The sequence below is a fragment of the Ictalurus furcatus genome, chromosome 5, assembly GCF_023375685.1.
Source record: "Ictalurus furcatus strain D&B chromosome 5, Billie_1.0, whole genome shotgun sequence".
In the NCBI taxonomy this organism is placed as follows: domain Eukaryota; kingdom Metazoa; phylum Chordata; class Actinopteri; order Siluriformes; family Ictaluridae; genus Ictalurus; species Ictalurus furcatus.
The window spans coordinates 5,777,797-5,790,415 of record NC_071259.1 but is presented as its reverse complement, the minus strand read 5'-3'; the positions used below and the strand labels follow the sequence as shown (position 1 = coordinate 5,790,415).

The 12,619-nt window shown below is 39.3% G+C and overlaps 1 protein-coding gene across 2 annotated transcripts; it reads left to right on the top strand.

Annotated features, from left to right (window-relative positions):
* Window positions 1-187: 187 nt before the first annotated feature.
* On the top strand, window positions 188-10,155 carry got1l1 (glutamic-oxaloacetic transaminase 1 like 1). Of its 2 annotated transcripts, none has more exons than XM_053624405.1 (8): window positions 188-321; window positions 1,736-1,917; window positions 3,891-4,014; window positions 5,617-5,834; window positions 6,388-6,538; window positions 7,320-7,485; window positions 8,448-8,590; window positions 9,648-10,155. In XM_053624405.1, the coding sequence occupies exons 1-8, from the start codon at window positions 201-203 to the stop codon at window positions 9,728-9,730; spliced, it is 1,188 nt and encodes a 395-aa protein (XP_053480380.1). In that variant the 5' UTR covers window positions 188-200; the 3' UTR covers window positions 9,731-10,155. The 2 variants fall into 2 exon arrangements, with proteins under 2 accessions (XP_053480380.1, XP_053480379.1); XM_053624404.1 differs by having other exon boundaries at window positions 9,643-10,155.
* Window positions 10,156-12,619: the final 2,464 nt, after the last annotated feature.

Here is a 12,619-nt window from a genome sequence, read left to right as displayed (position 1 = left end):
TAGTGTACTATTTAGGCATGTTATGCGGTTGCGGACATAGCCCATGGGTGCTGGTTGCTGAGAACTGTTTCATATGCAACCATGGCAACATGAAAGTAAACACGGAGGCCGGTTTGGTTCACGCGACGCACCTGCGATATCGCGAGAACGAAAAACCCATCTTTTGACACTGAATAAGTAAGACGGTGTTTCACGCAGTAATGGCCTCCTGCCTTTCTGAGCCCCGGGATACCCCTGTGGCGGCGATCAACACCGAGGAGAAACTTCTGGAAGATTTCCAACGTGACTCGCATCCTGACAAGGTCTGCCTCGCGTGCAGGGGTGAGTGACGCAACCGCTTAATTGATGGTGCGCCCGAACCATCACTTACCTCCGGAGCTGTTGTACATCTAAAAGTTAAATATATTGAAAAACGTGCGTCTGAAATATCAGGATTATAACATGCAGATGTAAAATAAGCAGATACAAAATAAGCTTTTAAAAAGGATTTCAATCCGATCTCTTTTGTCATTTCATGCTTCTTAATTCCGATTTAATTCACAAAATCCAGGTGTAAATGTACCTGAGATGTACCTGGTCATTTCATGCATCTTAATTCAGATTTAATTCACATCAAAGTCCGGGTGTAAATGCACCTAAGATGTACCTGGTCATTTCATGCATCTTAATTCACATTTAATTCACATCAAAGTCTGGGTGTAAATGCACCTGAGATGTACCTGGTCATTTCATGCATCTTAATTCAGATTTAATTCACATCAAAATGCAGATGTAAATGTACCCGAGATGTACCTGGTCATTTCATGCATCTTAATTCTGATTTAATTCACATGAAAAAATCCAGGTGTAAATGCTCCTGAGATGTACCTAGTCATGTCATGCGTCTTCATTGTATCCTCATAAAAATCCTGGTAAAAATCCTGGTAAAATTTGAAATCACATCCATTTACACTTGTATCTAAATGCATCACCTAGTAGATGGGACGCTGATTGCTATATTGTGCATAATATGCAAATTAGCACATTTCATTTGACCAGTAACTTCCTGTGTTGTCATCCGGATGTATTTATAGTATATCTTGAATTTATAGAAATGCTTTGGGATTTAGATCTGTTCATCCTTTGCGCATTTACACATGCATTTTAATGTGGATAATCCCGATCCAGATATTGTCAGGATAATCAATATGAATGAGATGACCAGATGTAAATAGGCAATAAATCAGTATTTTTTTTCAAGACTAGATGATGTTATGGTCTGCACTTATATAGCGCTTTTATTCAAAGCGCTTTACACTGTGTCTCATTCACCCATTCACACACACACCAATGGTAGCAGAGCTGCCATGCAAGGCACTAACTTGCCATCAGGAGCAACTTGGGGTTCAGTGTCTTGCCCAAGGACACTTTGGCATGTGGAGTCACGTGGGCCGGGAATCGAACCACCAACCCTGGACAACCCGCTCTACCACTAGAACCACAGCCGCCCAGTATTAATTATTTATTTTATTATATTTATTATACTTATTATTATTTAAAATATATCACATAGGTGCAAAACACCAGCGATGTCCCTGCTCTAATACACAAACTGGATTGTTAATCGATTAATTTGAACCAGGTGAAGAGGGAATTGACCAAACTGCGCCACCAAACACCGCCACTGTGCACCTCAAATGCTCTCGAACAACACTGTAGCCTAATTGCTAACCTTTGTGAACGTCTTCCTTTTCAGAATACGTAGGCGAGGATGGTCACCCCATAGTGAATCCTCTCATCCGGAAGATCAAGCAACAAATTGCCACTGACCCCACCCTTATCCCGGAGTATCCACCTCCACTTGGCATCCCAGAATTCAGCAGCAGAGCATCGCAGCTGGCCTTAGGCCGGGATAGCCTTGCCATTTTGGAGAATAGGGTGACGTTTGTTTCGACTTGTACTACACACACCTTCACATTTAGACTGTGTGATTTCAGTGATCTTTTAAGACTTTTCCTTATCACACTGTAGATGATCCCAGTAAAACCATTGTATAATTCTATAAAAGAATGTCGGATAATGTGTTCTCCATGTCAGATTCAATGATGAAGACCCACTAACAATCGCGATTAACCAGTGATTAAAGAAAATGACTACATTTTGCTTATGTCTTCAATCGGCATGATCCGGGATTGTGCTGAAAACATGCTTGCATAAATGGAAACATTCTTCAAACTGTGCTTAAGGTCATAAACTTTCTGACAGTGCCAGAACTTGAGTGTTTTTAGTCGTAATGGCACTAAATCATCAGCATGTCACGTTATGCAAAACTGCAGAACTCAGCTTTTGACCAAAGAATTCTTTTACAATGTGTGACTTTTGTCTGAGACAGCGACATCAGACTGACATCGTACAGCTACAGTCTGTCTATATGAGATATGACTCTATTTGTTGAAATTGCTCGTTAAATCCATGGGGTTTTTATTCATCACTGACAACTTGCCAGCTGAATACACTGATAACGCCAGTGACGCAATATCTACACTGTGTAGTTTGTTTAGACGAGAGAGAAGAACGGTAGAAGCCTTTGACTGGATGTTGGGTTGATCTGTAAAACAAAGGCCGGTGTTTCTTGTAAATATTTAATCTTGTGGTACCCTTATTTGTCACTGATGATATTATATCCAGACGGTAACAGAAGAACATGCTTGGATTACACAAAATGCCGGAAGATGAGAGACACAGCTACAGAGAGATCATTTGACCTCCAGATAATTTCTCATATTCACTATGGCGAAATCTCCTTGCGTGTACTTTACTTTGGCCCTGTAACTGTAAATCCATCTGGCATTCACAAGGTGGTAACTGTAGAGCAGGAGGATCCTGAAGTAATTCAAAAGCTAAACACTGCTTTTTTTTCACCTGTGTTTTCATCCCTGCCAATCAGCAAGCTTTAAACCATCTATTGAGACTAGTCATTTCACCTTCCTTGATCCTTTAGATCTCACTCAAATGCATTCGATTAGAGTAAGTCAAAACCTAGTATCGGAAATCATTAGAAGGAACATATGCGTCTAAATATACTGAATCCTGCACATCAGTCTTGTCACCAAATACATAAAGCATCACCTCTGAATGTCTAACTCAAGGAATTCTATAAATATGACTATTTTATGAGTGGTAGTTACGCTCAGTAAAACACTGTTTTCTCCCGTACAAAACAAGGAAGTGTTTTAGGCCATTGATTTGAGTTCTTGAGTACACTTGTGATGGGTTAAACCACTGCAGGTTTTTTTTTGTTGTTGTTGTAGCCCAGCAACATACTCCTGATAATCACAGAGTGCTGCAGGTGAACTGCGAGTGCTTTTGCTGGAATATTTGATGAAAAAAAAATATTTAAGGCTATAAGACACACTCTTAACTGCTGCCCCTTAAACAATGTGCTCCATGATACAATTCTAAAGCAGAGAAAAACAGAGTGGAAGAGTAGTCATAAAAAATGTATGTTTTTAAAAACCATACACTTCTACTGTAGATACCAAAAGCTGGTACTCGTTTTCCTTTCCAAACCTTATTAAGGCAAGCCATTAGAGGTGAATAATATAGATTGTATGCAAGATCGGAACGTAATTGCTCTGGATGGGAAATGTGAGATGCAGTAGACAGAGAGAATTGCTTTTTCTTTTGCATTTGTGACATAAGGAAAACATGCCACACTGAAAAGCAGAACCTTCACTGCATTACATTGCATTATCGCTCAGTGTAAAAACAATCAGCTGGGATTACTTTCTACGTAATAAACTTCATGAAGCTATTGTAATGACCAGGACTCTTGCATCCTTGGGTTATTGTGTGGAGTCTTTATGATTGAACATTTGGCTGGCTCTTTATTATTATTTCACTCTCTGCAGGTTTTAGTTGTACAGACGGTGGGCAGCTCCGGAGCTGTGCGTCTGGGAGCAGAGCTGCTAAAGCGTTACTTCTGCGTCAGCTCTTCCTGGGCCGGCGACGTTCTGCTGTCTTCTCCGTGTGATGGTGTGTATAACACTAGCATTGGGATTAAAGTTCAGCTCTTCAATCTAAAGACACCAGTGGTCACCAACTGGAAATCTACCACCTTGCAGTTTGTTACAGCTGTGGATCTAGCAGATCAAGCTCACTTGAAGATCTTGGTTATGTGGATTAGATGTGTGAGATTAGAGATGCATCTTAAAACTGTAGGAAGTTCAGGATCTTTACTGATTAACGCTTGTCGAAATAACATCCAGCCAAGATCCGAGACTCACATGTACCACGGTTGCCAACGTTGGCTTCCTGGCTGGAGTGAAATTTATGAGTCAAATACTTTTTTTGCTGTGCGTAACGTCATACATCACTTTTTTTTTTCCTTTGGACTGTTTCTATTTCTTCCTCCCCATGCCCTTGTCTTTGCTGTCCACTGCCATCACTACTTTTCATGAAAGTCCCCATGAAATCAAAATGGATGTTTTGTGGCTTGTAGTACGGTATGAATATGTCGGACTGAAGGTTATCTATAAGCTAGTGTCCTCCAAAACAATGACGAAATTCACATTTAGAAAATATATGAATTCAAAAATTACAGTCTCACTCTACCACCAATACAGATCAACAATTTTGATGACATCGTTCTACACTTCAGCTTCTCATCAGATTTCTGTCCAATCAAATGCTCTCTAGAATCTGAAGTGTCCCGCCCCCAACATTATAAAAATCCATGGTACTAACTGTCGAGTTTGGCTTAGCCCGGCTAGTTATCATAGACAAGCGTTACTGTACTGGTCACTTTTGTACATGCACAATTTCTCTCCCAATAGATGTTTTATGTGGAACAATGGTAATGTCACTTATAACAAGAAGTCATTGTACATGGAGAATTGCTTCCAGCGTAACATTAATTGTAAACCAGCTTGTTGACAAGAATGAAAAAGAATTTTAACAATAATAATTATGTCTACCCCAATGGCATACTAATTTTAACCAAATCTTCAGTTGTAGATATTAATGATTCAACCTTACGAAGTCCAGTTTGGTCTTTCCATATATTTTTATAAACATTTTAATAATAATTTTATTATTGTCGGATCCAAGCCTCCATCCAAATCAAGATGGCATAAACTTCACCATTCATCATGGCGCATCATCTGAACATTACCTTATAAATATACATCTGTTATCTCTACCTCATTTTGGGTTGACTTTAAAATGGACATGACAACAAAACTGAACAAAAACTTTCACTTTAAAACCATATGATATTTTACTTTGTTTACAAAACCCAATTTTTTTTTTCTGAAAAGCAAAATTGCATAATTAATATTTCAATTATATTAACAAAGCTTTACAGTCACAAGACAAGAGGAACTCTCATATATATATATATATATATATATATATATATATATATATATATATATATATATATATATATGAATTTAGACAACATGAAATCTAGACGCTATCAACATGAATTTGATTAATACCTGAGGAAAATGCATAAGAAATGCTAAACACTTTATCATTGTGTTCTTATCATGCTTCTGACAGCCCATTCGTTTGAGCTGTTAGTGTAACACTCTCTCATTGTTAAATTACATTCCTGGTGTGATTTGTTCACAGAGTCATTACCTGGTATCTTTAAGGCAGCAGGCATTGAGGCGGTGAAACGATACCGCTACTGGGACAGCGGGGGTCGCAAAGTGTGTGTGGAAGAAATGTTAGAGGACCTGGAGAAAGCTCCGGAACAAAGCACGGTGGTCCTTTCCGCCTCAGGACACAGTCCCACCGGAGCCGATCTCTCACAGGACGAATGGAAACGTGTGGCTGAAATCCTGGTGGTATAATGCTGTTTGGTTTCTGTTTAGTAACAGACAACTTAGTCACAATTTTTTAACTGACTGTTAGAAAACCACACGAATGCAATTTCCAAATAATAAAGAAATATATTGAAAACATGATATATTCTACTTGGCCTTTAGGAAACAATAGTACTGTCTTGCAGTGTATTCCATTTTTATATGATGCCATCCTATATAATAAATGATACTTAACCATATAAACGTCGACATCGGATATTAATAATATGAAAATATTAGGCAGTACATGAAAACATTTCTTATGATCTCTAAACCATTAATGTATTAGTATGCACTAATTATATAAAAATTAGTCCAATAATAAAAAATAAAAAACACTTCATTTTAATAATTGCAATAATTAGCCATTAGGATGAATTCTTATTATAAGCAGGGACGTTATGAAACTCTGCAAAACTCTGCACGCTGAGAATGTACTGTTGTAGGAAGCTACTCTTTGACATGTTATAGTTTAAACATGAATGTTGTATCAGGTACGTGTTTATTCAGTACCTCTCTTTTTCTCCTCTCTCAGAAACGTCGGCTTCTGCCTTTCTTCTTGCTGCCAGCTCAGGGTTTGTGCAGCAGGGACATCGATCAGGACTCCTGGGCACTGAGATATTGTGTATCTTTGGGGATGGAATTACTGTGCGCTCAGTCTTTCTCCCACAACTTCAGCCTGTATGGTAAGAGCAAACACAGAAATATAGTCCAACTCTATCCTATAGACGTATGAACAAAATGGCATTTAATGAGAATAACCAAATAAAAATAACATGATTAGTTAAGGTTGTATTCAGGGTTGAGCTACAGTATTCAGACATCAGATGTATTGACAGATTTCAACTCAGCTTTTATCATTAAAAATGAGAGCAAAGAAAAAAATCTGGTCCTTTAGTCCGCATTTTCTATCCATTGTTTTTTGGGGTTTAGAGGTAAGTTTGTTTTTAAAGGCGGTGGTCTAGACACTGTTGAAAAAACCCAATCTCTGACCCTTCTGCTCAAGAAAAATCTGGCAACCTTGGAGATATGAACTGTTTGCCTAACCTGAATAGTGTGCCGAGAGAATAGGATCTCCTGAAGCATGTGCGTAATCTGACTCGGAACACAGATAACTTGCCCGGTGTAAATATTAATATTGAATAAATTCAATGAGTCAGATTCACTTTGTGTGTATATTCTGACTCAAAAACTATAGCTTTTTACATTTCAAAGGCTAGTTTGCAAGACAAAACACATTACCTTTCGTTTACATATTTGAATTATGTTTATTCGCTCAACCCAGGCAGCCAGATGTAACATTGTGTAACTACACATTTCTCCATGGAGAGCCTGCCTGTCGTTTGGAAAATATATTTCAATTCTGCGCAATTCTGCATTTAATACCTTCAGTGAAGTCTTTTCTCGGTTCAGGCCTAACCTTCATGCTTCACATGTCTAATATTGTATCCAATCTCACTTTCTCAGGAGAGAGAGTGGCTCACCTACTGTGTGTTGTGAAGGAGAACGCCACTCTGCTGGCTGTCCAGTTCCAGGCAGAGAAGATCGTCCAAACGCTCTGGTCCCGCCCACCAGTGGAAGGTGCCAGAGTGGTAACAACGGTGCTCAGCAATCCTGCGCATATGGTGGAATGGTACGCTTGTTCATAAACTATGTACAGTGAATCGTTTGTTATTGAGCTTTGGGAGGAAAAAATTAGACCTTTATTTATAGCTTGACTTTTGTAATACGGCCCAAAGAAGAAAGGTAACAGCAAATGAGAAAAAATACAAAGAGCAGAAGAATTGGTCAATTCGTTAAATGCAATTGAAATAAAAATCTGTATCATATTTAGGAATATAAACAGGAAGGAGCATTTGTAAAAATTAAAAAAAAATTTAAACCCCATAAAATTACAGTACTCTTGTTGGTTTCAGAATTGTAAAGTAGACGTTTGCAAAATTTTACACTCAACTGTATATCATGTTCCTTAAAGAAGCACCCGCCCACTTTGTTAAAATTATTATCTGTGGATCGCCTTTTAGGGAGAAGCGGTGGCGCTGATTTCAGGGCCAGAAAAACTTAAATAAGCCTGAAATGGGGAAAGAAAAACTAAGCAGAGCCATTGCATTGTAATATTATACCATGGTTTTTCTCATAGTGAGGAGTTAATACCAAAATTGTGCACATCAGTATTCAGACCTCAGATATATTCAGACAGTTAAGCGGGAGTTGATCGTTTGGCAACTGACATAACCACAATATGTAGTGCTGAAATCCATGTTTTAGGCTGTAAATCCACTCAGGAATCTATGAGATGTCATTCAAGGTTAATATTAGATACTTAAATATGACACTATTAATTCATCAGTAGTATTGTCCATATAAAGTTCTTCTTTAGTCTGCAATCTCTATGTCCTGATTGGCTTACAATCAGGTGCTTGTGTTTTAAAGTGGTGTCTGCTAAAAAAATTAATAAAAATAATAATAATAATAATAATAATAATAATAAACATCTGAGACCCAGCTGTAATAATCTGAAAGACTCATCCACAAAATCGATTTCAAAGGCTTTATACCTTATTAAATGATTGCTTTAAATGACTTTTCTGACAGGCAGGAAGGGCTAAAACGTACAGTGGAGAGATGCATGCTGATAAAGGAGCGTCTCCGAGAGAAGCTGCGTCTGTTAGGAAGCCCAGGCACATGGGAGCACTTGATTAAGTCGGCAGGACTCTACTGTTGTATTGGACTCTCTGGTGAGCGTTGTTTTTGTTGACAAATCAATTAAGTAAAGTGAGTACATTTTCCCACTCATAACAGATGTGTGATGACAGCTTCATTAATCTAAGATCAAGCCAGAGATCGACGTTTTGTCTGAAGGGAAGTTCACAGTCACCAAACAGCACGTTCTGCACACACACTAAGACAGGGTTATGTAAAGGTGGAAAGCATTTCAGTGTCGATGCATTGTAGAAGGACAGACAAACTGCTTTGCCAATACCATGGCCGTTTCTAAAAGATCCTCCTGTTCAGTTTGAATCTGTCCCAAAGCTGCCAGTCGTCTTCATTTAAGTTAAGGTGGAACAAAGCTTACCTGAGAAAAGGTCAGAGAAAGTTAGCAAGTCAGTTTTCCTACCACCGTGTTACGGGGTAAGTTTAATAGTGAAACTGTAGCTCTAAAAAGACCCTCTTTTTGCCTTCCTTTGGTACTTGGTTGATGGTTGTGGCAGGATGAGTCATTTTCCAGATGATTCATTTATGATTATTTTGGTGAAGTGCACAAGTCACGCGTTTGCAGACAGCTTCGATATGTAACGGGAGAATTTTGAGGTCTGTGCTCTTTTCAGATTGTTCAAGAAGATTGTCCTTTTAAAAACTTTCACCATCTAATGAGCACCTGAGCTGAGTGTGTGCAGAATGTGATGTTTAAAGAATTTAAATGCTTCCCAGTGTGAAATGTCACTGCACTCGCTATCTCTGTCTTGATCTTTCGCTAACAAATGAGTATGAACGCAAACGCAGGAATGATGTCTATTATAAGTGGTGGAAAATTGTGTCCATCTGACATCGGTAGTAGAGTGTAAGTTGAACAAAATATGATTTACACTCTCTCGTTCTCTGTTGACGTGTATGTAGGACTCGTGTCTGTGAAAGGGGAGGATCATTTCACTTCGGTTTTAAATTCTGATCCAGAGCTTTACAGCAGTGACTCATCTAGTGGGAAGTGATTATAAAAAAAAAAAAGGGTGAACAAAAGGTCAGTGAATCGTTGCCTGTTTCTAAGCATTTAATTCATTTTGTGCATTAGTTCAGCAGGTGGAATTTCTGGTGAAGCAGAGGCATGTGTATCTGCTCCCGGGTGGCTGCTTCAACGTGAGTGCCATCAACAGCAATAACCTCGACTACGTTGCAGAATCTCTTCATCTAATTTTGACCACTTGACTCTGACCTTGGCTGACATCATACAGCTTAGACAGTTATGTCTGAAATGGATGTTGTGCTTCTGTGCTGCTTAATCATATAGTTATGTCTTTGAGAATTTAATATAAATAAATAAATAAATAAATAGGCCACGGATTTTGCATACAACATAACTCAGTTTATAGCTATATGTAATGTTGTGGAACGTCTGCAAAACAAGTTAGTTATGGCTTAATCTTGAAGTTAATACGACAAAAAAAGCACAATTTGTCATGTTGCTGAGAAAACAGAAAGTATAATATCCTGAAGACTCTCCCATGGTGGGAAAACATACCGAATGTTATAAAGCACTGACACTGGAGACTCCTTCAATGAATGTTAAATAAACATCTCCTGACCAGTTTGGATTTCGTGACGTTTTTTTTTTTGGTGTGTGTGTGATTGTCATGACCAAAAATGGTTGATATTGCGGCGGCTTTTTACAAAATGTTTGATGCATTTTGTGTTTTTTCTTTTTTTTTTTTGTGGAAAACTGCTTGAATTGGTGAAATTGCAATTGCACGAGTGATGTTTGTTGGTAAATGAGACCTTTTAGCTGTACTCGTGCTCGACGCACGTGAATCGAAGAGGACTTTGGCTGAATGCACGTCGTGATGACGTCACATGACGCGTCTTGGCTCAAATCTATGGAAACTCTGTGGTCATAATTGAAAAATTGCAAGCTCCTCCGAATATGTCTGCGATCGTAAAATCCTGAATGGACTGCCTTACAGAAAACTTATTGGTGAATAGCAAAATTACAGCAAGTACGTGGTGTAATATAAATATACGGTGTGTATGAATATCACACTTAATGTTATAATTAACATATCTAATTAAATCCAAACTATCAGTCACTAGGATTTAATGCAGCCTAATCAAGTGGAATTCATGCCGCACTGCAATGCAGTCATTATAGTGGGACAGTGTGGCATGTAATTCATTACGGTGTTACTGTGACTCTCAATCTGTTTTTAAATAATGTCTAAATAATGAATGCAAGCCACCTTGAATTAAACTCAAGAACCCACACCAGTGTGGAAGAAATTCATGGATCCCTTACGATCGTAGCACAGATCTATTTACTGGAAGCAGATGTGTGCAGTGAAAGGAAAGTGGAAAGTATCCATTACACACCATTGGTGTCTTTGCTCATGCATAGCCACAAACCACAAAGGAAGATGAACTAAAAAAAAAGAAAGAAAGAAGATAAAATGTGGAGTGTTCACCAGGGAACCAAGTAGATTGAGTTCAATTTGATGAAATGCAGGAGGATAGTGTATGATTTCACGTCCTTAATAATGAATGATTTCTCTCCACCAGAGCCTTTTATTCAACTCAAATTAGGGCAGAGCACCAGAGCAGGCAGGCACGTCTGTCTCGTTAAAGCTAACCTGAAGGCATTGCTCTTCCTCAGACCCATCATAGATAACCATCACAAAGCCTAATTTGTTCATTTGCACCAATGTTCTTAACTCTCTGCAGGAAATTTTTATGACATTTTTATTTGAGATGCCCATGGGAGCGCTTCTATAATAACAACAGGTTAAAATATGTACTACATTACTGAGCAGGATGAAAGGAAATGTCCATATATATACACAGTATCTCACAAAAGTGAGTACACCCCTCACATTTTTGTAAATATTTGATTATATCTTTTCATGTGACAACACTGAAGAAATGACACTTTGCTACAATGTAAAGTAGTGAGTGTACAGCTTGTGTAACTGTGTAAATTTGTTGTCCCCTCAAAATAACTCAACACAGCCATTAATGTCTAAACCACTGGCCACAAAAGTGAATACACCCCAAATTGGGCCCAATTAGCCATTTTCCCTCCCAGGTGTCATGTGACTTGTTAGTGTTACAAGGTCTCAGGTGTGAATGGGGAGCAGGTGTGTTAAATTTGGTGTCATCGCTCTCACACTCTCTCATACTGGTCACTGGAAGTTCAACATGGCACCTCATGGCAAAGAACTCTCTGAGGATCTGAAAAAAAGAATTGTTGCTCTGCATAAAGATGGCCTAAGCTATAAGAAGATTGCCAAGACCCTGACACTGATCTGCAGCACGGTGGCCAAGACCATACAGCGGTTTAACAGGACAGGTTCCACTCAGAACAGGCCTCACCATGGTTGACCAAAGAAGTTGAGTGCACGTGCTCAGCGTCATATCCAGAGGTTGTGTTTGGGAAATAGATGTATAAGTGCTGCCAGCATTGATGCAGAGGTTGAAGGGGTGGGGGATCAGCCTGTCAGTGCTCAGACCATACGCCGCACACTGCATCAAATTGGTCTGCATGGCTGTCGTCCCAGAAGGAAGCCTCTTCTAAAGATGATGCGCAAGAAAGCCCGCAAACAGTTTGCTGAAGACAAGCAGACTAAGGACATGGATTACTGGAACCATGTCCTGTGGTCTGATGAGACCAAGATAAACTTATTTGGTTCAGATGGTGTCAAGCGTGTGTGATGGCAACCAGGTGAGGAGTACAAAGACAAGTGTGTCTTGCCTACAGTCAAGCATGTTGGTGGGAGTGTCACGGTCTGGGGCTGCATGAGTGCTGCCGGCACTGGGGAGCTATAGTTCATTGAGGGAACCATGAATGCCAACATGTACTGTGACATACTGAAGCAGAGCATGATCCCACCATGTATTCCAGCATGCTAACGACCCCAAACACAACTCCAAGATGACCACTGCCTTGCTAAAGAAGCTGAGGGTGAAGGTGATGGACTGGCCAAGCATGTCTCCAGACCTAAACCCTATTGAGCATCTGTGGGGCATCCTCAAACAGAAGGTGGAGGAGCACAAGGTCTCTAACA